Source organism: Moschus berezovskii, chromosome 21 (genome assembly GCF_049115385.1).
Source record: "Moschus berezovskii isolate FMDL1 chromosome 21, NW_MosBer_1.0, whole genome shotgun sequence".
Taxonomy (NCBI): Eukaryota; Metazoa; Chordata; class Mammalia; order Artiodactyla; family Moschidae; genus Moschus; species Moschus berezovskii.
This window is the reverse complement of record NC_142480.1, coordinates 39,070,817-39,097,800: the sequence shown is the minus strand read 5'-3', so window position 1 is coordinate 39,097,800 and position 26,984 is coordinate 39,070,817. Positions and strand designations below refer to the sequence as shown.

At 40.2% G+C, this 26,984-nt stretch overlaps 1 protein-coding gene across 1 annotated transcript; it reads left to right on the top strand.

The window, feature by feature from the left end:
- Positions 1-26,984, top strand: CHRNA5 (cholinergic receptor nicotinic alpha 5 subunit). Its single transcript, XM_055418033.2, has 6 exons — positions 1-282; positions 13,712-13,863; positions 18,315-18,359; positions 19,990-20,099; positions 22,139-22,970; positions 26,479-26,984. Exons 1-6 carry the CDS (start codon positions 156-158, stop codon positions 26,638-26,640), a joined length of 1,428 nt encoding a protein of 475 aa, XP_055274008.2. The 5' UTR covers positions 1-155; the 3' UTR covers positions 26,641-26,984.

Genomic DNA, 26,984 nt, shown 5'->3' with positions numbered 1-26,984 from the left:
GCTGCCCTGGCGCCAGCGGAGGCGCGGAGCGCCCAGTCTGCTGCAGCTGCTTGCACTTGGCTCCAGCCCACACTCCCGGTTCGGTTCCTCGGGTCCGCGTTCCCCTCGCGACCGTCGTGTGGCGGCTCCCTGCCCTGACGCACGGGTTCCGGGCGATGGCTGCACGGGGGTCAGGGCGCTGGGTCCTCGGCCTCGGGCCCCTCCTGCTCCAGTTCTTCCTCCCTTTCCAGCTGGTCGGAGGGCGCTGGGGTCCGGAGGGCGCAGGGGGCGGCGTGCGCCGAGGTGAGCCTGGGCGGCGGAGGGCGGGCTCGGGCGTTCGCCCTCCGAGCGGGCGGCGGGGCTCAGGGCGGCCGGAGTGCGCCTGGCGGGGACCGCGGGGCGGCCGGGGCAGCTCCACGCCGGTACCCGGAGAGCCGCGAGGTTGCGGCCAGCACGGAAAACCTGGTTACCGAGGGCGGTTATAGTCTTCTCCTGGGGGCTTGGAGTAAGGTTTCAGCCTAAATTCTTAGATGTGTTTATTTAAATGTAGAGAAAAGGCCACTTTGACTTTTGTTCCATGACTCTCATCACTCTGGGTGATTTAGTATGTATATTCTTCGACACAACTTTTTCAATAAAAGATGTCCTCGTTATCCATCAGGGCTTTACTTTCTTGGTTTCAACTGGATTTCCCACATTGTTACTTTATTCTCAGACGAGTATGGAGGCTCCTTCATACTTGCCTGTGAATAAAGGGGGGTCGAACACCCCACTGTGAATAAAGTGGGGTGAATAAAGAGTCGAACACGACTGAGCGTTGCGCTCGCACACACATCGAGGCTCCTTGGGTTTAATACTAGGGATTAGGATTTGATCTGATTTGATCTACTGCTTGTCCCTGCCCTCTAACTTGCCCCTTGGCGTTTCACATCTTTCCTTTTGCTGATGATGAAAAGTGTGAGTTGTGTAAGACTGGGGAGCGGACTAACCTGGCTGCAGGGCTGTTTGCATCCTAAGTTCTTCCTTAGCATCTTGGAATAGAGTTTTTTCTTCTAGCCTTCTCTAGTTCAAAATGTTTTGAACAGGAATGGAAACAAAAGAAAATGCTTAGTACTTTTTCAAATTGAAAGCTTTAGAAAGTTTGTCAGCCCTCTCAATACCTTGAAGAAAAAATACTACCGCTTGTGAAACACCTGTGGTGTGATCGCCTGGAGAAGGAAATGGCTACCCACTCCAGTATTCTTGTTTTGAGAATTCCGTGGACAGGAGCCTGGCAGTCTACAGTCGATGGGGTGGCAGAGTCAGACGCAACTGAGCGACTAACACGCACATGGTCCGTTAAGCAGGAGATAAAAGCTGAAGTTCACTACGCCAGTATTTCAGTTTTTATGAGTAAGGAAACTTTATTTGGCTATAAGCAGAACCTTTTCTTGCCTTTCCTACTTTAAGGTTTTTAAACTCTGATTCCTGATTCTAGGAAGTGATCATCTTGAAGACTAGAATTATTTATTGCAGTATATGTTGCTTTACAATGACTGTAGAGAAATAAGGTGAAGGATGATTTAAACAAATAAAATCCAGTGCAGAAGGTGTCATAATTTAACAGAAAGAAAGGAGTGTGATTTTGGAGCCAGTCGAACCTGGGTTCAAATTATGACACTTGTGTATCTTGACTTGGACAAACTTGTCTCAGCTGTCCTCCTCCTTTGAAAAACGGATGATACTACTTACCTCTCAGTTGTTTTCAGGATTAAATAATATACGTGAAATGCCAAGCACTATGCCTGACACTCTAGAAAATAGTAGTCTCTATGCCTTTTGGTGAAAGTGGATAACTATCATGTTGTATTACATTTTATATATTTTTCTCTTGGTCCCACATGAGCTTTTTAAGAACTGTGATCTTATCCTGTGTATCTTTGTATCTCTTAAGACCTAGCTTATTGTAGCAGTCCAGTAAATGTTGTTGGATGAATGATGGAACAGTAAGATCTCTGGATATCAGTTTCCTCATCTGTAAGATGAGTGAGCAGTAAAGGCTTCCCTCTCTAGCTCTAAAATTCCAAGAAACTGTTGCTTTTAGCAAGTGATCATTTGAAGAGTAATGTTGAAAAGACAATGGAATTGCACACTGGCTAATTTATATGCTTTTGTGTAAAACTGAAGAAAGTGAAAGTGAAAGTCACCCAGTCATGTCCGACTCTTTGTGATCCCATACGGTCCATGGAATTCTCCAGGCCAGAATACTGGAATACTGGAGTGGGTAGCCAGTATTTCCTTCTCCAGGGGATCTTCCCAACCCAGGGATCAAACCCAGGTCTCCCACATGCAGGTGGATTCTTTACTGGCTGAGCCACCACAGAAGCCCCAGAAGTACTCCATTAATTTGCTGTGTTTCCTTGGGCATATTGCTTGACCTTACTGAACCATTATTTATCCATCTTTAAAATTAGAAGGTGATAATAGATGGATTTCAGGTGCGTCCAATCATAATTAATTTTACATTTACATTTTATTGTTTTCATATTCATCCTAGGATCTTAATAACTCTTCCTTGTGGTTTCCTGGGAGCCAGCCTCTAGGAAAAGAAAATGTCTAGTCTGCCAGCTGCCATACTTATTTAACTGGTAGAAGGTCACAGAGCTATGAAAGATTCTCAGGAGGCAATTTTGTCTGTATTAAAGAGTTGGTAATTAACCTAGTACATTAAAATAATATAAACCTTTTAAACTGACCTGACACTGATTAGGAGAGTGATTTATGGAAATTAGTCATTGGTCAATTATATTTCTTAGCTGTATAGTTGTGAGACATTGTCAATGGTTGAAACTTTATTTGTAGTGACTGAATTCTGTTTCATTCAAAGGGAAATAAAATAATTATTTTGTGGAAAATGAGAGCTATGAAAGATTTTTTTCTCCTCACCTTTAGTCATTTTCATTAACATATTAAGAAGCTAATAAAATACACATATAGTGACTGTCCCTGCTACTTTTATTATGATTACATCCAAAAGAATGTTGAGATGCTTTATGTAAGGACACAGACTTTTCACACAGTTTAATTGAAAATAAAAGTTATTTTTGTTTTCTTGCAAATGCTAAATGTGCTCTGAGTTAGTCTGAGCACCTAGAAGATAGGGTTTTATTTGTGTATCTCCTGATACGTTTCAGATGTACCTGAATTTGTAAATGTAGCCTGTTGATGGAACTTTAAAAAGGTTTTCAATCATTTGTCAGAATAGGGTTTTTTTCAACCTATAATCTACAAATTAGATCTAGTAAGTAATTTTTTATAATTAGGATATGACTTTTTTAATACAGTAATTTCACTACAGAACATTTTTCTTCTAATAGTATTATATTTCTTCCCTAAAAAAATTGGAATTAAATTCCTTCAGATGTAATTTTAATATTAAATAAGCATGTCTTGACAATGAGAGTTGGTGCCTATTCCTTTTGGAAAAAAGTTTACAATTTGCGTCTATAAAACTGCTCTCCAAAATGGCAAAGGTATGGTTTTATAATGACAATTAGGACATAAGAGATTATTTTTAATGATCTTTTTCTGCTTGGTGACTAAAATTTTAATTTAAATGTTTTGTTTCCACTTTGAGGATGCCTGATATCATTTCTTCTGTGTTTGATTCAGTGATCACATGCTCCTTTCTTCTAAAGAATTATAGTCTTTTGCCAATAAAAACAGGAATTAAATACGAATATTTGAATTCTGACAAAAAGAACAATATAAACTTTTAAAAGTTAATGAATTATTTTTGGCTCTGCTGGGTCTTCATTGCTGCTCGTGGCTTTCCCTAGTTGGGGCGAGCAGGGGCTTCTCTCCAGTTGCAGGGCTTCTCATTGCTGTAGCTTTCAGTCTTCTCGTTGCTGTAGCTTCTCATTGTGGAGCATGGACTCTAGAGTGCTTGGGCTCAGTACTCATGGCACATGGGCTGAGCCTCACAGCCATGTGGAATCTTCCCAGACCAGGGATGGAACCATGTCCCATACATTGGCAGGCAGATTCTTAACCACTGAACCACCAGGGAAGTCTAATATGAACTTTTGATATATTTCTTTTTATTTTGTGATCTACAGTGTATATATGGAATTAGGCAAAGCTGGTTTTCCTTTCAGTGCTTCTCAACCTCTGGGATTTGGGGCCAGATATTTGTTTGTTATCGGAGAAGGCAATGGCAAGCCACTCCAGTACTCTTGCCAAGAAAATCCCATGGATGGAGGAGCCTGGTGGGCTGCAGTCCGTGGGGTCGCTAAGGGTCGGACACGACTGAGCGACTTCACTTTCACTTTTCACTTTCACGCACTGGAGAAGGAAATGGCAGCCCGCTCCATTGTTCTTGCCTGGAGAATCCCAGGGACAGGGGAGCTTGGTGGGCTTCCGTGTATGGGGTCACAAGAGTCGGACACGACTGAAGTGATTTAGCAGCAGCAGCAGCATTTGTTTGTTATGGGAGATTGTCCTTTGCCTTATAGGTTGTTTGGCAGGAACCCTGACATCTACCCACAAGATGCCTGTAGTACCCGCTGAAATATATCTCCAGATATTGTCAAATGGTTCTTTGGTGACAAAATTGTCTTCCTTTTCCCCCACCCTTGAGAATCACTGCTCTTAGTCTTGTAGATCAGGGCTTCTCAAACTTTAATGTGCACAAGAATCCTCTCAGAGACATGGGCTGTGATTCTGCATTTCTAACAAGCATCTGGGTGGTAAATGCTACTGGTCAGGTTACCACACACTGAGTAGCAAAGTTGCAGATAGTTTCCCATTCATATAAAGTGGATGGATTATCAAGAGGATGCAATGATAGTAATTATGGAAATAGAGAATTTACAACGAACTGTAGCCCAGACAGGAGAAGACCAATAGAAAGCAAGCTCCATCCCACCAGCCGAACAAATAGAGCCATCTTCCATTTTCATGTTTCCTCCTAGTCCCCACTACTCATTCATATTTGGACAGTCCTAAGGAGGAATTTTGCAAGAGTCTTATCAAGGTCACACAGGCCGTAGTGAGCTGAGGCAACTTTATGTTCTAACGGGTGTTGTAGTTCATGAAACTGTAAATATATTAGCTCATGATACATATTTATTGCCTGTTGAGAGGTTTGTGGTGTCAAGTTACGATAGTGAACTCTGCATTTATTCAATCTGATGATGCTTAAACTTTTAAAGTGTGCAAGTTGTCTCTTTTTGAAAACTATTGACTAGACCTAAATTTAACACTGCCTAAGGTCATTTTCTTACTGCCAGTGTTCTGAGAGTCAGGGCAAGATGTTAAATTAGGTTTACTAAAGCATATCAATTACAGAGAAACTTTATCCAATAATTCTGTGATAAAAATCAATAGAAAATATAATGAAAATCCTTGAGTGAAAAAAAAAACCCCTCTGCATTTCATTTATAACACTTAAAATAATGATCGGTAAGCATGCCTACTTGCCACATTGAAATGTTGGATATAGTATGCATTTCTTCTCATTTACAAGATGGTTGATTATGTTCACTTTTTTACCTTGCTATTGCTTAAAATAGATCTCTTTGGACTGCGGCAGAGAGGATCTTTTAAAAAGTATATAAGACACTTTTTGTTAACTTAAAAAAATACAAGGAGACTTGTAGGGGAAGATTACTCCAGGAATGTCTTAATTATGAATTTAGGGTATATAATATATATCACTGTTATAAACATTTTAGATATATTATTTCATTCTATGATGACCTGTAAAGAAGAAATGGAAGACTATTGCCAGCCTTCCAGCAAAATTTAAAACGTGTACCCTTGACTCAGCATTTCTACTTCTGAGAGTAGGTGTCATGGAAGTCCTTGTATTAATACAAGGATTTAACCTGTATGTTAACTACAGCATTTTTTTCATTGTAGCATTGTAAGAAATAACTAAAAGCTAACAACAGTATAAATGCCTACCAGTGGTGAGAGTTTACATAAATTATGATACAGCCATAACCCAGACCACTTTGTGTCTTATGAAGAAAGCATGGAGATGGATGGCTGTACATTGATATAGAGAATTGAATGAAAAAAAGCAAGTCGCAAAACTTAAAAAAGAGAACATTTGTTCTTCCTCTGTGTGTGAGTGAATTTTAAGATGTCCACACAACAAACTTAAACGTGGTTAGCCTTGGAGGAAGGGAGATAAAGAGGAGGAGATGGACAGTTCTTACTTTTCATGTGCTTTTGGTTGGAATCTTGACAATGATTATATGTGACTTCTGTAATGGAAGTATTATTTTGAGAAGAACAGAGACAAATCTGGGTCCTAGTTCTACCTCTGCTGCTTTCTAGCTACTGTTAGACCAGTGATTCTTAAAGATTCTCCTTAAATCTTCAGCATCTGCTACAACTCTGGTATATTAGAGCCTAACATGTGATACCCAGTTTAGCTTACTCATTCATTCATTCAGCAAATGTTGAGTGGCTGCTTCCTACGTCAGTCTGGGTGCTAGAGGTAGAGCAGAAAACTCTGGTGCCTGGCTTCCTGGGGGACATATTTAAGACAAATTTGCATATTTATCTACTTTCATCAGATCATACTATTAAACAGTATGGCTGTGCAGAGAACACCCCATAATGTGAAGGGCACTCCCTGCAAATGAGAATATGGCTGCAGCCCTAAAGTCTGACACAGCGTTACTCAACACTGTTGAGTTTGGACTGGATAAATCTTTGTCATAGGGGCTGTCCTGTGCACTACTGGTGGCTCAGACAGAAAAGAATCTGCCTGCAACGTGGGAGACCCAGGTTCAATTCCTGGGTAAGGAAGATTCCCTGGAGATGGATATGGCAACCCTCTCCAGTATTCTTGCCTAGAGAATTCTATGGACAGAGGAGTCTGGCAGGCTCTAACCCATGGGATCACAGAGTCGTACCTGACTAAGTGACTAACAGACACACCGTGCCCTACAGGATGTTTGGTAGCATCCCTGGCTTCCATCCACTACTCACACCACCCCCTCCATGTGACAGTCCAAAACATCACCAAACATTTCCAACATTTTTCCAACAGATAGTCTTATTTTATTTAAGTAAGTTAGAAAGTGGGGACGTATGAATTTAATGCCTAATTACTGGTGCCAAGTATTCAAATCACAGTTTTCAGCTTTGCAGTTTTGCATCCTTTCTTAATCACCATACTAAAATTAAGGATCAAGTTTACATTTCTTTGAAAATACATGTGGTTTCAGTAAGTAACTTGAAAGTGAAACTTTTTTGGTAAGTCATTCTTTTCATTCCTCACACTTGAGACGAAACCAGAGTAATGCTACTTGGAGTTACAGATGAATTTATAAAACCCAGATTTAAATCTCACAGACTTAATAACAGTATACATATTGGACCTTTTATGTATTCAATTTGGTTTTTTCTGTCATTATATTTTTAACTACTTCAGAAGAACTGTCCATTAATTTTTTTTGTTGTTATTCTTGTCCTGTTTTTAGTGTGTTTCGCTGCTAGGTTCTCTGTTTTTCTGAGATATGTGATTCATGTGCTATTAGGAGGTTGGTATTCTAATTATTATGATTAGCTGTAAAGGGTAGAGACTTGAGGAGAGCTTTTCACTGAACTGTCATTGCAGTGTTGAGAGTGCCCAATGCCACAGATATGTTATTCCTTCATTTTTTTTTTCTTTTGCGAGTTTCCATTGTCTATGGTATTATATAGGGAGATGATCTTTGTTAGGCTATCAGGAAAGTTTTATGTAGAAATCAGAGCTCTACGGGCAGTAATTGCTTTGTGATAGTACTTTTGTGTGTTTGCCTTTTGAGGTCTATCAGTTATCCTTACTTTAGCAATCATTTATAGGCTGATAAGAATGACTGTGCTGGCACTTATAGGCACAGTTTTACTTAATCCTCACAATAACTTTATTAGGTTGGTATTGTTTTAGACCAGTTTTACAGATGAAAGAACTAATATGCAAAGAAGTTATATCTCCAGGTCAGACAATAAATACTAGAAGTTAGATAGAACCCAACTCATGGACTTAAAATCTGCTAGTTCTTAGCTAGCATGTTACATAGCCTGTCTTCATACTCAGATCTGAGTAGCACAAGGCCTCTCTTTCTTTAAAAAGATGTCTGCTGCTGCTGCTAAGTCGCTTCAGTCGTGTCCGACTCTGTGCCACCCCATAGACAGCAGACCACCAGGCTCCCCTGTCCCTGGGATTCTCCAGGCAAGAACAGTGGAGTGGGTTGCCATTTCCTTCTCCAATGCATGAAAGTGAAAAGTGGAAGTGAAGTCGCTCAGTTGTGTCTGACTCTTCGCGACCCCATAGGTGGCAGCCCACCAGGCTCCCCTGTCCCTGGGATTTTCCAGGCAAGAGTACTGAAGTGGGGTGCCATCGCCTTCTCTGTGAGGATAAAGACTGTACCCTTTGTCCTGTTTTCCTAGATCGCAATAACAACATCATTCTGGTGGGGAAAGCAGACCAGCTTTGGCAGCCCTGGTGGGAAAGGTGGATCTTGCATTTACGTGGGTCAGGGGCAGGAGGACCCTCTCTGGAAGGAATGCTCAATGGCTATACAGTGAGACAGGAGGCTCTGGGTTCACACACACCTGTGACAACAGGGCAGGCTGGGCTGGGGTAAAAGATGTCTCAGTTCAGTTCAGTTCAGTTCAGTCGCTCAGTCGTGTCCAACTCTTTGCGACCCCATGAACCACAGCACACCAGGCCTCCCTGTCCATCACCAATTCCCGGAGTTCACTCAAACTCATGTCCATCAAGTCGGTGATGCCATCCAGCCATCTCATTCTCTGTCGTCCCCGGACTCTTAATCCTTAATAGTAAACTTCTGTAGCTCTTGGGACAGTTGCTTTCACAACCAAGGATGAAAGTCTGAATTACTAGAAATAAATGGAAATTGTCAGATGGTATTAGCTTCTTCCTCTGTTCATGTCTGTATTCAATACACAGACCATCTGCTCTGTGCCAGTATGTTGTTAGGACCTGGGGTTGTTGTTCAGCCGCTAAGTCGTGTCTGACTCTTTGCAACTCCATGGACTGTGTCACACCAGGCTTCCCTGTCCTTCACCACCTCCCAGAGTTTGCTCAAACTCATGTCCATTGAGTTGGTGATGTCATCCAACCATCTCATCCTCTATCAGCCCCTTCTCCTTCTGCCTACAATCTTTCCCAGCATTAGGGTCTTTTCCAATCAATTGGCTCTTCGCACCAGGTGGCCAAAGTATTGAAGTTTCAGCTTCAGCATCAGTCCTTCCTTTTCCTGAATATTCAGGACGGATTTGCTTTGGGATTGACTGATTTGATCTCCTTGCTGTCCAGGAGACTCTCAAGAGTCTTCCCCAGTACCACAGTTCAAAGGCATCAGTTCTTTGGTACTCAGCCTTTTTTATTGTCCAGCTCTCACATTTGTAAGTGACTACTAGAAAAACCGTAGCTTTAAGCGTCCCAGTTTCTCCACATGTTAACCAAAAAGCATGTTATTATCTGTGTTACCTATTAAAGCCATCTTAAGGGGTATGACATGGTATCTCATGGCTAAAGGTTTTGAACATCTTTTCATGTAATTATTGGCCTTCTGTCACTTGCTCCTTGGAGGAAAAGCATATAACAAACCTAGACAGCATATTAAAAAGCAGAGACATTACTTTGCCAACAAAGGTCTGTCAGGTCAAAGCTATGGTTTTTCCAGTAGTCATGTATGGATGTGAGAGTTGAACTACAAAGAAAGCTGAGTGCTGAAGACTCAGCACTGTGCTCAGTGCTGAAGACTCTTGAGAGTCCCTTGAAAATCAGTCCTGAATATTCAGGAAAAGGAAGGACTGATGCTGAAGCTGAAACTCCAATACTTTGGCCACCTGATGTGAAGAACTGACTCATTTGAAAAGACCCTGATGCTGGGAAAGATTGAAGGCAGGAGGAGAAGGGGTTGACAGAGGATGAGATGGTTAGATGGCATCACTGACTCAATGGACATGAGTTTGAGCAAGCTCCAGGAGTTGGTGTTGGACAGGGAAGTCTGGCTTGCTGCAGTCCATGGGGTCTCAAAGAGTCGGACATGAATGAGTAACTCAACTGGACTGAACTATCTGTTTTTTATTTTTTTTTAATTTTGATTGCTTTATTAAAATGTTCCTCATAGAAGTCTTTACAAAAACATTATATCCTAAAAAAGTCATTCAACAAATATCAAGACCTTCTATGTATAGGACATTGATAGAAAAAGCAAAGGAATCTGTGTTCCTTATCCTTAAAGTGAAGTAAAGTCACTCAGTCATGTCTGACTCTTTGTGACCCCATGGACTGTAGCCTACCAGGCTCTTCCATCCATGAGATTTTCCAGGCAAGAATACTGGAGTGGGTTGCCATTTCCTTCTCCTTGAACTATCTGTTTTTAAATTGATTAGGTTATTGAGTCTTTTATTATTCAAGTCCCTTGTCAGATGTATAATTTGAAAATTATTTCTCCTGGTTCTCTCTTTAAGTAGTAAGGGAAGAAAAGCTACTCTTAAGTTACTGTTGTGATCAGCACTAAGTATAATGCTGTAGGAATGCCACACTAAAGAAATGATTCCTGCATTCCAGGATATTGGTTTCCTGGAGACCCACAACTTACGTGACATAATTGAAAAATAGTGCAGAGCAATACAGTAAGTCCCTTACATATGAACCTTCAAGTTGTGAACTTTTAAGATGTGAACGTGCCCCTGTATGCCAACTGTTGTACTACTATATTTTTCAAGGTACTGTACTTTAAGATGAAAAATATTTTATTTTTTGTGTTTGTTTCTTATGTATTATTTGTGTGCAAAGTATTATAAACCTATTCAGTACAGTACTATTCAGCTGTGTTAGTTGGATATCTAGGCTAACTTTGTTAGACTTACGAACAAATTTGACTTATGAATACACTCTCAGAACAGAACTCATTCATATGTAGGGTACTTTCTGTATAGTAATTGCCCCAGGATTCCTAGGAACCGAGGTTGAAAGTAATTGATTTAAAGTATTTATTTTGAGTAGGATGAGCAAATGTTAATTATTCACAACAAATTTTTAAAAATGATTTTTTAGTTTGATTCAGTTTTTATAGAATTTAGCTTATATATAGTATCACATTTTCTAAATCAGTCCTTACTGCTAGATGGTAAATGTGGATTTACCTGTCTTTGAGTACTAGTGTATTTCCAGCATTTGGCATAGTGCCTGATACAAGGCATATTCTGTTAAATGTTTGTTGAATGAATGAGCAAACATTGGTGGGGCTTGAGGTCTCAGGGGATATAACCTTAAACCTCTTTTCCAGTTGTCATGAGGTGGAAGAAGTTAATGTGGAAAGAGGAAGAGGCTGAGGGGAGCTGAGCTCTGCCACTGATGAGCTCTGTAGCACTGGCCTTTCTGGTCTATATCCTCATTTGTTAAGAAAGGGAATGTGTTGGATCATCTCCTTCTTAATATTTTGGGGTTTATGAGCAGTATAAACTGAAAACATTTAGAACCAGATAAAGAAACATGGCCTCTAAGTAGAATTTGAGTGTACCATTAAGTTTTTGTGCTAAAATACCATGGACCTTTGCACCTATCATTTCTGTAACATTGTACTAGGAAAATGTTATTTCTAGTATTGGATGTACTAAGAAGGTATTCACAAAGTAGTATCTTAAGGGTTCTCATTAAGTAGAATGATTATCATTTTATTTCTTTGTATCCTATCTACTTTCTTGCAAACAAAATTTGAGGTGGCAATTTGAGTTAGTATTTTTTTCCCCCTAAGACAAAGTTTCTTTAGATGCTATTAAAAACTATTTTTTTTTAGGACCTACTGTATAGCACAGGGAACTATGCTCAATATCTTATAATAACCTATAATGGAAAAGGAACTTCCCTTAACAGCATTTCTGGACACAAACCTGATGGTTCTGAAAAGTCTCTCAGAAATTCAGTGCCTGGCATAAATGTTTTCACTATACACATGATATACACGACCATCCAATATTTACCCAATCCCATCAGAGTGTTATCGCTGTCTTTTAAACACCCTTAAACTTTTGGTGTTTCAGAGACTATAACATTTTAAAATAGAATTAGAATAGGAGAAACTGGTCAATAAGGCTATTTTAACTTGAACCTTTGAAATTAACAGCTTTCAAACATTACAGAGAATGACTCCTTAGTGTATAATATTCTAATTGAATTGCAATAGGTCCAATACTGTGCATTTCAGCAGAAGGAGACTTTTACAAAGGCATGGCACAAACTCTTATGGTATTTCTAGGTTAAATCAAATATCTTAAATAGCCTAGGGAAGCAAGACATAAACTCTGAAGACTAAGCTGCTCTCTTAATTAAGGAATAGGCAGTGAGAGAAAATCAGGGGATGGATTTCCTCTAGCTAAAATAACTAGATACTTTTTAATAGCTCCATATAGAAAACATGGCCTCTCATAACAAAAAGAGATTTTGTGAAAGTGCAAATTTTCTGTCAAATCATTTTTTCAGGTAAGAGAAAGATCAACACTAGCTACTCTAAATCTGCAATATATAATTTATGATAAATAAGCCATTGACATTTTGTTTTAAATAAGTTTTTTATTTGTAAAATCATGAGTTTTGAGTAAATGTCATCCTTGAATTTCATGGATTCCACATTTCCTTACAGAGACTCCAGTGTCCATAAAACACTAAAAACCCATTTCTTTAAAGAGACTTATTTAAACTCAGTAGAAGTGTAAACACTACTATGATCCATAAATCAAATTACTCTTTGGCTATGGTATTTCAAACTTTTAAAATTTTTGTCTTTTTTTTTTAAGTCTTTAACCCTAAGGTAATTGTATACAAATGTGTAGCAAAGATATGACAAAGCTGAATAATATGTGTTTGTATATATTAAATGCATGTAAATTAAAGCATGCAGCTCATGGGGTCTCAGGGAGTTGGATACGACATAGTGACTGAACAGCAACAACAAATTAAAGCATGTTTATTTTATATTTATGCTGCATGCTAAGTCGCTCAGTTGTATCCGACTCTTTGCAACCCAGTGGACTGTAGCCTGCCAGGCTCCTTTGTCCATGGGTTTCTGCAGGCAAGAATACTAGAGTGGGTTGCCATTTCCTTTTCCAGGGGATCTTCCAGACTCAGGAATTGAACCATATCTCTTATGTCTTCTGCATTGGCAGGTGGGTTCTTTACCACTAGCACCAGTTTACCAGTAAATTTTAATACATCTGTTTTCTAGGTTTGGAATTTTATGACAAGCAACCCCCCCAGCCCTGGTAATTTAAAAGCTTTTGTTACTTAGATTTTAAATTACTCTGTATTAGGTACTGAGTGCTTCTTATGGAACTCAGCATATTTCCACGTGAATAATCTGACTTAACTAAGAAATATATCTGAACCAGAGTGTCCCTCATGGATCACAAACATTTATATTAATATTTTATATTAAAATCTCCTATGTCAATAGCCTAAATAATACTTTGTTGTTGTTCAGTGTCTCAGTCATATCCAACTCTTTGTGACCCCATGGACTGCAGCATGCAGGCTTCCCTGTCCTTCGCTATCTCCCAGAGTTTGCTCAAACTCATGTCCTTTGAGTCGATTATGCCAACCAACCATCTCATTCTCTGTTGCCCCCTTTGGTTCATTCGTAATGCTGAACTTTTTAAAAGTCTAGGTGTTTCATGGGAGAGAAGCCAATCCACTAACTTCTAAAAATTTGTTGTACAGGATTAGCTGAACCATCCATTGTTGCCAAACATGAAGATAGTTTGTTTAAGGATTTATTTCAAGACTACGAAAGATGGGTTCGTCCTGTGGAACACCTGAATGACAGAATAAAAATAAAGTTCGGCCTTGCAATCTCTCAATTAGTGGATGTGGTAGGTGTGCGTATCGTTACGTATTCATTTCACACAGGTTTATGCGGGGCGTCTTGTGCACGCAAGCACAGTGCCAGGCTACAGAGATAACAGGGGTGAATGAACACAGCCGTTTTCCTCAAGGAACTCACCAGGGAAAAACAATGATTACACCGCAGACAAAGGAATACTCTATGTTTATATAATATGGTCGAGTTTAGAAATCATTTTATCTCATTTGGTGATTAAAATAGGCCTATTCTTAATAAATTCAAAGTGATTAAATATTTTATATGGCAGTTTCTCCTTAAATGTGTTTTAAAAATATGACCAAAAGATCAAAATTTTAAAAGAAAATGTCCAAGAGTTAGAGTTGTAGATTTTTAGAACCAAAAAGGATCTCACCAGATTATTGCTTCAGTATCACACTGACATTTCTGAGATCTTTTCATGTGAGATTTACCAGGAAGTAAATTCTCTTCATAAACTTATTTTTGTTGTCAAGAGATTCTTTCTATTTTAAACTGAAAGGGTCACACTAATTTTCAAACTAGTTTCTTCTTGTTCTGATCATATTGATCAATAATTATTTCCCTGTTGTATTCCCAGAATAGTTGACAAGTATTTGTGTGTGTGTGTGTGTATAACGTAAGTGTGCCTTTATTTTCTGATTATAGAAACAGTGCATGGTTTTTGGAAAGAGTTTTGAAAGTTCAAAAAAATACAAATAAGAAAACAAAAATTGACTGTAATTCTACCACCCAGAGGTGACCACTGGTAATGTTTTGTTGTATTTCTTGCCAGTTTTTTCTTTATGAGTACATTATAAAATTGTGATATTATTTTAGATATAATTTTGATTACTACTTTTTCCCCTGTTGTTACGTGATGAACGTTTTTTATGTTAATACATAATCTTTCAATATAATTTTTCATGACTATATTTCATTTATAATTTATTTTAAACATTCTTTACAATAGCAAAAACTTTTGTAAAATTGTTCTCGATTTTTCCTATTATAAATGACAATGATGAATATATTTGTACATAAGCAAGGAAGGTGGTGAATCAAAAGATATACAGTTTTTGACGTCTGCTGATTAATATAGGTCACCTCATTGCTTCCAGAAAGATCAATCAATATGGTCTCTGTGCTTGATCCTTTGCCGGGCGATCCAGGGAGATTTTAAATATAAATTAAAAATAGGGAAGTAGGGTGTAGTTAATAGGACTTGCTTTCAACCTTTCTTTCCAGTTGGGATAGTTAGCATGTAAATGGAGTAAGGGTCGGACACTGCGGTACTGAAGCGTGATGTCACAGAAATCTGGCTATTCAGATCTTGGTGACTGAGACTATCAAAGAAGGCAGGGTGCTTGAGCTGGCCTTGTGCTAAGCATAGGATCTGGCACGCAGAGAAGAAAGAACTTTAATAACAAGAACAGTATAATCACAGTGATTGCATAAGTGATGCTCAGCCTTTCTGTTCAGCGGTTTAGATCAATGGTCTGACTGGACGGTAGAGGAGGTGATGAGTGATGCCTGGGTGCCACTGTGCCTTTGCTCCTGCCGTTGCTTCTGTCTGGGGGACTTTCCTTCTCAGCACAAGCCATTTTTCCGTCAAGGCCAAATTCATCTGTCAGACTCTGAAATCCAAACTTCTGAAGACAGTCTCTCCTCTGTTCAGTTACACTGATTGGCACTCATCTGCTGGCAAGGCCTCCTCACTAAAGCAGAGTGAGCTTTAGTCCTTATGTCTCTTCCAACATGGTGTCTGGCACATAGTAAATGCTGAGTGAATGAGAGATCTGACCGGTAACAGACATGGTAAAAGCAGAACTTTAGGAAGATTAATACAATGTAAACACATGGCTTTGAGGAGGGAAAGATTAGAAGCTTGAGAGACAAGTTAGAAGACCACACAGAAGAAGGAACAGGACTTGACCACTGATTATGGGGGCCGGTGTCTAATTCTGAAGCCTGGGTGGTTAGAAGGGTAACCATAACCAGTTGGAAAGTAAAACTGAGTTGTTATGAAGGCAGGACAGAGAAGATGATGGGTTTGCTTTTGCTATGAGGTCATCGTGGTACATTCAAAAGAAAATGTTGGTGAGGCCCCTGGAAGGTCAAGTCTGGCTCTGAAGTGAGAGACAAGGCTGAGGATGTCATTTTGGAATTACTGGCCTGGGGCCGATTGTTAAACACTTTAAATTGGTGCGTTTTTAAAGCAGAGGGAGCAGGAGCCTGATCCTTCAAGAACATTCATAGAAAGCGGGTGGGTTAGCCAAGCAGAGAAGTTGGGGAAGGGTGGCTTCTTAAGAGAAGAGACCAGAAAATGTAGTCAGTGACAGCGGAAGGGTAGGACTGGAGTCAAGGAAGATGAGGGCCACGGGTCCTGGACGCTGAGACTAGACGTCCCGCTGAATTGCTTCTCAGCAGGTTTATGTTCCTTTTAATCGCTGAAGTCTTTGCCCTGCAACCTTGTGGTCATGTTTAGTGGCTCTTGAAGTTTCCTCAGATTCCTATTCCATTGTGTTCTCGCTCTCTTTTGCAAATCTCAGTGTTGGCTTGTTTGTTTTGATTTTGTTTTTATGGTCAGGCTAAAATAAACCTATTACCCCTAAAACCTTTCTGCTTTGCTTATGAGTATTAACGTTTCATTTATTTGTGGTTTCCTCCTGAGTGTCATCTTACATTTTTCTTTACTCAGTTGCATCCTCCACTGCGTCAAACACATGGTAGATGCTCGAGAGACACTTGAGATTGAAATAAGCTATATCCCCTGCTACTGCTAAGTCACTTCAGTCGTGTCTGACTCTGTGCGACCCCATAGACGGAAGCCCACCAGGCTCCCCCGTCCTGGGATTCTCCAGGCAAGAACACTGGAGTGGGTTGCCATTTCCTCTATATCCCGAGTCCATGGCTAATTCTACATCTTTGGAGCCAGTTGTGATTTATGGATTATTCTTTTATCTATGTTACTGTTGAAGATACTAAGTACTGACTAGGGCCTAGCTCACAGTGTAAAATCGATGTGTGTTCACGTTTTCTGGGGAAATGGTCTATAATTTTCATCAGAGTCTCACAGATGACCTACTGGCATGCAGCATGCTCGTTAGGTGTTTACCAAAACTCCCCTAATTTTTGATGCCTCTGTTTAGAACTTCTGCCTGAAAGGCATATGCTAATAGAGGGCTCAGCAGTTATTCTGGATGGTGTGTGACTTCGGGGTGGAAGGTAGAGCTGGTGGTGTAGGGTTTAAATTTAGGAGTTTTGAGTTCTAGAGTAGATTTTACCACAAACTGGTGGTGTGATTTTAAGCAAGTTTCCATTGGGCCAGTTTCCATCGTTTGCAAAATGAAGGGATTATGATAGATAAAATCTCTAGTTCGTTTCCAGCTCTAATATTTTAATCAAGGAAAATTGCTCACTGGAAAACACACCATAAGCAGGATGGCCATGCTGTTTCCTAGGACCTGTTCTTTCCATGTAGGGACTAACGGTTGCCTTTGGCCCTAGGGGTATGCTTTTTTCTGTCTTCCTCTTTTCTCCTAGGTCATTCATGAGTTGTTGGGCTGGGATAGGCAAATGGGGACCCTCCAGTCACCTAAGCTGTTTATACCCCTTCCTCTCTCCCCAACTGTAGGGACTGCCTTGGCTTCTGTGGGTCTCTGTGCTCTGACCGTTGTATTCTATACAAGGTCTGTTTGTGGTTGATGACCATAGTGATCTTTTAGTGGTGCAGTTGGCTCCATGATATTTCAGTAAAATTTAATGGAAGAGCTGCCACTTTAATTAGGCCTTGAAAATTCAGTGAAGGACTGGCATAAGCAAAGATGAGACAGTAGGAAGGTGTAAGTGGCAAGGACCCCTGGTTCTCTAGAAAAGTCGGATGTAAAAGCTTTATGAAGCTAACATCCAAGGCTCTGACCGCCACACTTTTTCTACATAACAGCTCCATAGAGAGATTGACATTTGTGCCTTCGCAGAAGCAAATGACAAGTTACAGCCCCTCAAGAATGCATGCATTGTAGCTCACCAATTGTAGGATGTACATTTCCCCACATTTTAGTACTTCTGAAATCAAGATGTCTTATAATTAATGGCAGCTTACAATTCATTATCAGCCTTTTTCTTTCTTCCTTAGTGCTAAGTACATAAAATAATGCTGTGCCTCTTAGATTGCATCTTAGATTTGAGGAAATGTAGTCGTTGAGACTATTAATGTTAAATGGGAAAATCCCAATGGTGGCCTTTATGGCAGGTTATCTGAAATACAGAGTATGTTGGAAGGAATAATGTGAGATTAGGCTGGAAAAAAAGACCCTGCTTTTCTAGAGAACCGGATAGATGAACAGAATGTAGTATTCTATAGAGAGGAATGCTTATATAAAAACTGATAAAATTCTTGCTTAAAGAATTATCATTTCTGTAATTGAAATAATCAGCATTTTAAAATTTTTTATTTTATAGGATGAGAAAAATCAGTTAATGACAACCAATGTCTGGTTGAAACAGGTATGTATTGAATTTGAAGGGCCATGTAACGGCTGACTGGTGCCATTGTTATTACAAAGTTTGTGGCACAGGAGGGACATGAGTATTTGGTCTCGGTGGACAGGCAGGAGGCAGACAGGTGAGGCAGATGGAGTCTTGTATTCATGCAGTTAATACTGAGTGCTTGGCATTTGGCAGGCACTGTTCTGGGCACTGGGGAAATGGCAGTGAACAAAACAGACAAAAGTCTAGCCCTCAAGGACCATCATTCAATGGTGGGGCAGTGGGATAGATAGGAATTTGTATAGTACTTTTCAAGCTGATAACCTTGGAGAAAAATACTGAGAAGGCAGACAGGAAGTGTTGGGGACTGGACTTTTAAATCGTATGGGCAGAAGTGCCACTGAGAAGGTAAGATTTGAACAAGGACTTGAAGAAGAAGCAAGCCACACAAGTATCTGGGGGAGGAGCCTCCAGGCAGAGGGACACAAACGTGCAAAGGCCCTGAGTTTGGAGGGTGCCTGGTGTGTTTAGGGAGTAGCAAAGAAGCCAGCTGGCTAGGGGTGAGTGGCCATGGGGATGGGAGTGGGAGATGAGGTCAGTGAAGCTACCAGAGGCCAGTGGGTACTCTTAGATAGGTTATGAGTAGTGGCTCCTAGGCCAATGTAGGATTTTGGTTTTTACTCTGAGTGAGATGGGAGCAGGCGGGAATGTAATGATTTTTGTTTTCATTGTCCCTTTTATATAAAGGAGTTTTTGTTTCTGGACCGTCATATGTGCCCAACTGCTGTTGAGCGCTTCCCTTTGTCTGTTATTACCCCTGGTTTTATTTATTGATTGTTGATTGCATTGGGTCTTCATTACTGTGCACGGGCTTTCTCTGGTTGCAGAGAGCGGGGGCTACTCTTTGTTGTGGGGCACAGACTTACTGCGGTGGCATCTCTTGTTGTGGAGCGTGGGCTCTGGGGCACGGGGGCTTCAGTGGTTATGGTGCATGGGTTCAGTTGCCCTGCAGAATATGGAGTCTTCCCAGGCCAGAGATGGAACCCATGTCCCCTGCACTGGTTCAGGGACTCTTAACCACTGGATTACCAGGGAAGTCCTGTCCCTGATTTTTAATACTTGCTACCAGTTCCCTAACCCCAAACTCCTTAAAAGCATGTGTGCTTTCCTTGGGGTGCAAGTCTTGACCGGATCACAGAATTATTGCTATGTGGAGGTGGAATGGTGTGTTTAACCATGTGGGATGTGTCATAAACCCGTCTGCTTTTTGCATGGCCTAGTCCAGCCAAGTCAATGACAAAATGGCTAGAAAAGAGAATGTTTTCCTTGAACCTGGACCTTAGCCTGGCCTGGACCAGGCTGCAGCTCCTGGGTATGGTTAGCTGGTAGGAGAGGTGTTGAGCAGAGCCATGAACGCACCCAGCTCTGGTCCTCACCTGTGTCTCTTGAGGGCCATGGTTACAGACACTGCACGAGGGGACAGGGCTGTCCCCAGTGCCCATAAGAAGGATGTGGAGGTGAGTTTTCTCTACTGGGAGTAGAGGTGACTTCGTGTCTAAAATATCTGAGTTTGGCAAAGAGAGTAGAGTTTTCACTGTTTTTGGCTATTGCCTTTATTGAAATTGATTCAGGTTTCTTTGTTTTAAAGGAGTGGATAGATGTGAAATTAAGATGGAACCCTGATGACTACGGTGGAATAAAACTTATACGTGTCCCTTCAGACTCTCTCTGGACTCCAGATATCGTTTTGTTTGACAAGTAAGTTATATTCAAAATACCATTTTATGTTTTCTTAAGAAAGAAAGTGTATCACCATTAGGCACCAGTATTTTTTTTATTCCCTTTGAAAATTGTTTGCCTATGTAAAGTCCCATGACTTAATCTTGTGTTCTTTTGTTTCGTGAACCTACAAATATGTTCTGTGGATTCTCTCCATTTTTCTTGTGTATTGTTTTCTGATCATAAAGGTGTTCTTGGATTTTAAAAATTTGTAATCCATTTGGAAAGTCCAGAAAGGTAGAAAGAAGTTGGGGGAAACATAATCAGTCCTGCTAACCCACATGGAGACAACCACAACTACTAGCTTGTGTGTATAGTGAACTTCCTCTGTGCCTGGCAATGTGCTCAGTGCCTTATGTGCTTGATTCATCTGATTCTCGAGATAACCTCATGAACTAGGTATGATTACCTTTATTTGCCAGATGAGAAAATGGAAGCCAAGGGTAGTTAAGTTTTGTCTAAGATCACAGCTCACATGTGGGGGGGGTGGAGGTGTTCACAGTAAGGCAGCCTGACATCCCCCTTTACCTCTGTTTTCAAGCCTACGTATTTGCTGACTGCCTTCCAGCTTTTTGGGTATTATTTTTTAAAATAGTTAAGGTCATACTTTATGTTTAAATGTGCATCCTTTTAATTTTGCTTAGATGTTGTAATTGTTGTGATTTTCAATAATTTTGAAAATTATGTTGTCCTAATTTTCCCACAGTGAGGAATGTTGGGTTGATTATTAGCTCATAGTAATGTGTTTCAATTATGGTTTTTGACTTAGGGGAGAGGGTATTTCTGGATGCCAGTTTCATTTTTTTCTAGGACCAACCACTCCAGGACACTGGGGAATTTGTGCTTATCCTAATGTACTTTATCTTATTTGCAAAAAGGCATTGGCATGAGGACAGAGCAAAGGCTGAGAAAAAATGTTTCTCACTTTTCCAACCTTTACCTCCATGCTTCTCAACATGGAAGGAGTGAACCAAGCTGCAAGGTGGCATGATGCAGCTTCCTGGAGCATCATTTTACTCGAAGTCACTGCAGACAGTTTTATATTTAACGTGGATATATTGCAGAGGAAGTGTGCAAAAGCTCCATGAATTTTAACATAGAGAACAATATTCCAAAGATAGTTCATGTTGGTGGTGGTGTTTCCTGCTAGACACTCTCCCCTAAGTAAAAAACCATAATCAAAACACATTTAGGTAGAATACTCATTACTATGAGCTAATAATCAACCCAGCATTCCTCACTGTGGGAAAATTATGACAACATAATTTTCAAAATTATTGAAAATCACAAAAATTACAACATCTAACTGAACTGAAGCAAAATTAAAAGGATGCACATTTAAACATAAACAGACTTCAAGACGGACAGCTGTTTTCCAGGGCTCTGCCCAGCTTGGGACTTTTGTTCTTTCCTCATCACTGTAGGAAGTGTCCAGTATCTGTCATGGAGGGGGACAATCACTGGAGGGAGTGGGCCTAGGAATATGGATTCAGGTTCTGGCACTATGCATGTCCATTGTTATAAATAGCCTAGTTATATTTTGTGTGTGCATGCATGCTAAGTCGCTTCAGTCGTGTCTGACTCTTTGCGACCCCATGGACTGTAGTCCACCAGGCTCCCCTGTCCATGCGATTCTCCAGGCAAGAATGCTGGAGTGGGTCACCATTTCCTTCCCCAGGGGAATCTTCCTGACCCAGAGCTCAAACCCATGTCTCTTGCATCTCCTGCATCGGTTCTTTACCACTAGCGCCAGTTACCCTTTGTGTGTAATCAAAGTGAAATCATTTCAACTACATGAATCTCAAGATTCTGTAAATACAGATCTGGAAATAGATCATCATGGAAACAGTGGTTTGACTTCAGCAGAGTTAGATATTTAAGGACTCTAGAGTCCCCTACATGTTGTAGGTGTATCTCAAGCGGAATAATTTTAAGAATATTTCATGCTATAATGTAGGCTTGTAAAACATATGCCCAGGTTGTTTACTCTCTGCCTTGTTACTGTGTGTGTATTTCAGCGCAGATGGACGTTTTGAAGGGGCCAGTACCAAAACCGTCGTCAGGTACGACGGCACTGTGACCTGGACTCCACCAGCAAACTACAAAAGTTCATGTACCATCGATGTCACATTTTTCCCATTTGATCTCCAAAACTGTTCCATGAAATTTGGTTCTTGGACTTACGATGGATCACAGGTTGATATAATTTTGGAGGACCAAGATGTAGACAAGAGAGATTTTTTTGATAATGGAGAATGGGAAATTGTCAGTGCAACAGGGAGCAAAGGAAACAGAACCGACAGCTGTTGCTGGTATCCTTACATCACTTACTCATTTGTAATTAAGCGTCTGCCTCTCTTTTATACCTTGTTCCTCATTATACCCTGTATTGGGCTCTCATTTTTAACTGTACTTGTCTTCTATCTTCCTTCAAATGAAGGTGAAAAGATTTGTCTCTGCACTTCAGTACTTGTGTCTCTGACTGTCTTCCTTCTCGTTATTGAAGAGATCATACCCTCATCTTCCAAAGTCATACCTCTGATTGGAGAGTACCTGGTGTTTACCATGATTTTTGTGACACTGTCCATCATGGTCACTGTCTTTGCTATCAACATTCATCACCGTTCTTCCTCAACGCACAACGCTATGGCTCCGTGGGTCCGCAAGATATTTCTTCACAAGCTACCGAAACTGCTTTGCATGCGAAGTCACGTAGATAGGTACTTCAGTCAGAAGGAGGAAACTCGGAGCAGCCGTGGACCCAAATCTTCTCGAAACACACTGGAAGCTGCACTGGATTCTGTTCGCTATATCACAAGACACGTCATGAAGGAGAACAATGTCCGTGAGGTCTGTGACCACCTGTGTTTGCAGATGCATGTCTGTTTTGATTCTAAGTCAGGCACCTGGCATGACCCTTAAGACTCAGTATAGGTTGAGGGCCAAAGATATTGACAGACTGTTTTGTAAAAGATTGTTACTAAAATTTCAGTGAAAACATCTGCAAAATGTGGCATATACACAAATCTCACATCTCCTTTTCCCCCATCAGCATCTTGGATGACTTTTTTTTATTGGAGGCTAATTACTTGACAATATTGTGCTGGTTTCTGCCATACATCAACATGAATCAGCCACAGGTACACATACATCCCCTCCCTCTTGAACCTCCCTCCCATCTCCCACCCCGTCCCACCCCTCCAGGTTGTCACAGAGCACTGGGTTGAGCTCCCTGTGTCACATAGCAAATTTGCACCGGCTGTCTTTTTACACATGGTAGTGTATATGTTTCCGTGCCACTCTGTCAATTCGTCCCACCCGCCCCTTCCCACACCGTATCCACAAGTCTGTTCTGTAAGTCTGCACTGGGGTGACTTTTAGTGTGATTCTGACTGTTCTGTTTTTCTAAGGCATAGTTAGCTTTGGCTAACATGATTAACTGTTTCAATTTGATCTTCAGTAACTTTGTTTCTCAATTCTATGGTCATCTGCAGGCACAACTGCATTGTAATTTATCAAAAGTGATTTTAGTTTTTTAAAGAATGACTCTAATGTAGGCTTTATAAATACAGCCAAGATATTTTTCTAGAATTCTCTTGTTCACTTACAAGAGAATGTTAGTGAACTTAACAGCAATAAGGTCTCAGGTGTTATGCATTATACATCAGATACATGTGAGGCTTAGTCTAGTATTTAATAATATGCTTAATTTCTTAAAAACAAAAGTTTGCGCCAAACTTTGTTATAGAAAACTAACTCACTGGGTCCTTATTTAAAGTGAATTTATAAAATGCAACGATTAAACTATGAATACATTTTCAGTTCAGTTGAGTTCAGTCCAGTCGCTCAGTCGTGACCGACTCTTTGCGACCCCATGAATCACAGCACGCCAGGCCTCCCTGTCCATCACCAACTCCCGGAGTTCACTCAAACTCATGTCCATTGAGTCGGTGATGCCATCCAGCCATCTCACTCTCTGTCGTCCCCTTCTCCTCCCGCCCCCAATCCTTCCCAGCATCAGAGTCTTTTCCAGTGAGTCAACTCTTCGCATGAGGTGGCCAAAGTATTGGAGTTTCAGCTTTAGCATCAGTCCTTCCAATGGACACCCAGGATTGATCTCCTTTAGAATGGACTGGTTGGATCTCCTTGCAGGGACTCTCAAGAGTCTTCTCCAGCACCACAGTTCAAAATGAATACATTTTATTAATGTGATATTGAACTGGTGTTCTTTTCAAAATAGTTCAGTCTTGTCACTATTCTTTATTTCTATTGCGTAATATTTTTAAAGGTATGACTATAATACTATTTTTTATAATTGAATTTACTTTCAATAGTTGCATTAAAATTATATGAATTTTCTCACAGGTACAGAAAACAAATTGGAGGTTACCAGTGGTGAAATGGAAAAAGGGGGCAAGACAGGCCAGGGGATTAGGAGGTACAGGTTACTATATATAAAAATGCTATCAGGATATATTGTACAGCACAGGAAATATTTTTTAAATGTGTATCTTTTTGGCTGTGCTGGGTCTTCATTACTTTCTCTAGTTTTGGAGAGCAGGGCTACTCTTCGTTGTGAAGCACAGGCTCTAGGACATGCTGCTTCAGTAGTTGTGGAACATGGGCTTAGCTGCTCCTCAGAAAGTGAATCTTCCCGGACTGGGGATTGAACCCCTGTCCCCTGCATTGGCAGGCGGATTCTTATCCACTGTGCCACCAGGGAAGTCCCTAGCCGATTATTTTATAATAACTTAAATGGAGTATAATCTATAAAAATTTTGAATGACTGTTGTATACCCGAAACTAATATTGTAAATCAAAATAAAATAAAATAGTACCTAACATAAAACATGTATATGAATTCTAATCTCTAAAACATTGTTGAATGGAAAAATTTCTAGCAGGTGTGGTAAGCAGATGGAATGAATCTGGTAAAATACCAGCCCTCTCCCTCAAAGGGACATTGACATATGTTTCCAATAAACTTTAAAAAAATTTTTATTCAAGTATAGTTGATTTACAATGTTGTATTAATCTATAAACTTTTAATACTTGTGGAACATAAAGTTTCTATTTGGTATAAGTATATAGTTAAATTAGTTTATAAGGTGAAGTCATCAAAGGAGTCTTAAAAAATACAGATATTAGATAATAGTATGGATTGAGATAGGATTTATTTTATTTGGCCAATCAGTGCAGCATGTGGGATCTTAAAGACCCGACCAGGACTCAAACCTACACTTCCTGCATTGGAAGTTCAGAGTCTTAACCACTGGACCACCAGGGAAGTCCCTAGACTGTATTTAATGAATGTCTGCAAAGTGTTGTACAGCGGGGTCAGGGCTTCTTCCATGAGACCAGTAAAGGGGGTTTATTTTCAAGGGAAAAACTTATAAGTAGAGAAGCTGCAGGGTTTTATAATCCTCTAAATTTTACATTATCCTGAAACTTTGGGGCACAGTTCCTATAGAAGACTCCGTGCTTCATAGAGAGCAGGGGCTAAAGAAGCCCGTGGTCAGGGACGTGGCCCAGATAGTAGAAGCCTCTGGTGCTCAGGCCCTGGTCTCAGCCTGCCCTTTCCTCGAGGTCACTCACACCTGCTGAGCCAGCTCTCTGCTTGGGCTGCAAAAACGGGGCGGGAATGAGCTCTCAGCGGGCTGATCTGAACTCATATTATTGTTGTTCAGTTGCTAAGTCGTGTCCAACTCTTGGTGCCTCCGTGGACTGCAGAATGCCAGGCTCCTCTGTCCTCCACTGTCTCCTGGAGTCTGCTCAAATTCATGTCCATTGAGTTGGTGATGCCATCCAACCATCTCATCCTCTGCCATCCCCTTCTCCTTTTGCCTTTAGTCTTTCCTAGCATCAGGGTCTTTTCTAATGAGTTGGCTCTTCCCATCAGGTAGCCAAAGTATTAGAGCTTCAGCATCAGTCCTTCCAATGAATATTCAGGACTCATTTCCTTTAGGATTGACTGGTTTGATCCGAACTCATGAACTTAGGTTAAAATGGTCCCTAGGAAATCCAGAACTAAATAAAGCAAGTGAGGCGAGGAAGAAGATTAACAGCTGTTGAATGTATATTAATTCTGAACCAACTTTTCATTTGTCATGAGATTAACTTCAGGCTGGATTATTTTTAAAAATTAAAACAAACACTCCTGGGCCAGAATAATGAATAGAAATAACTATATATAGTAAGAATTTAAAATATTTTTAAAGTTTATTGTAAGATATGCAAGTACTATACTTTATTAAAAATCTATCAAAATAAGCCACTTGTATTATAAGTTGACGTGTAAATGTACGAATTGTGTGTTAATTATCTAACATGGGTTTTGTTTTTGTTTTTTGTGGTGCAGGTTGTTGAAGATTGGAAGTTCATAGCCCAGGTTCTTGACCGGATGTTTCTGTGGACTTTTCTGCTGGTTTCAGTTGTTGGATCTCTTGGGCTTTTTGTTCCTGTTATCTATAAATGGGCAAATATAATAGTACCAATTCATATTGGAAATGAAAGTCAGTGACACTTTCCAAGGGGTTGTGGTCGGAATTTAGTTAAAAGGCACATATTTCTTATGGCACCTATGAATTATGAAAATGGAAACTGTGTTTAAAATTTGATGCAGCCGACATCAGTTTATCTCAATAGATTGCCCGTTAAAAATATTTAGCTGCATGACTGAAGTAATAACTGAGTGAATAATATTTGATCTTCTAAAAATAACAGCACAAAATATTATCTAAACTGAACTAATACAAATCTAATGTTTGTATCCTGGCAAGTAATTCTACTTTGTAATCAGCAATGAAGTTCATCTTTTGACTGTGCTGGAAAATCCTGTTGTATTTGAAGACTGATTTCATTTGG

Excerpts from the sequence above, each read along its gene's own strand:
- CHRNA5 (XM_055418033.2), top strand. The coding sequence starts at position 156 with ATGGCTGCACGGGGGTCAGGGCGCTGGGTCCTCGGCCTCGGGCCCCTC. Across the intron at positions 13,864-18,314 it reads TCTCTCAATTAGTGGATGTG|GATGAGAAAAATCAGTTAAT; the intron begins GTAGGTGTGCGT and ends TTTATTTTATAG. Across the intron at positions 20,100-22,138 it reads GATATCGTTTTGTTTGACAA|CGCAGATGGACGTTTTGAAG; the intron begins GTAAGTTATATT and ends TGTGTATTTCAG.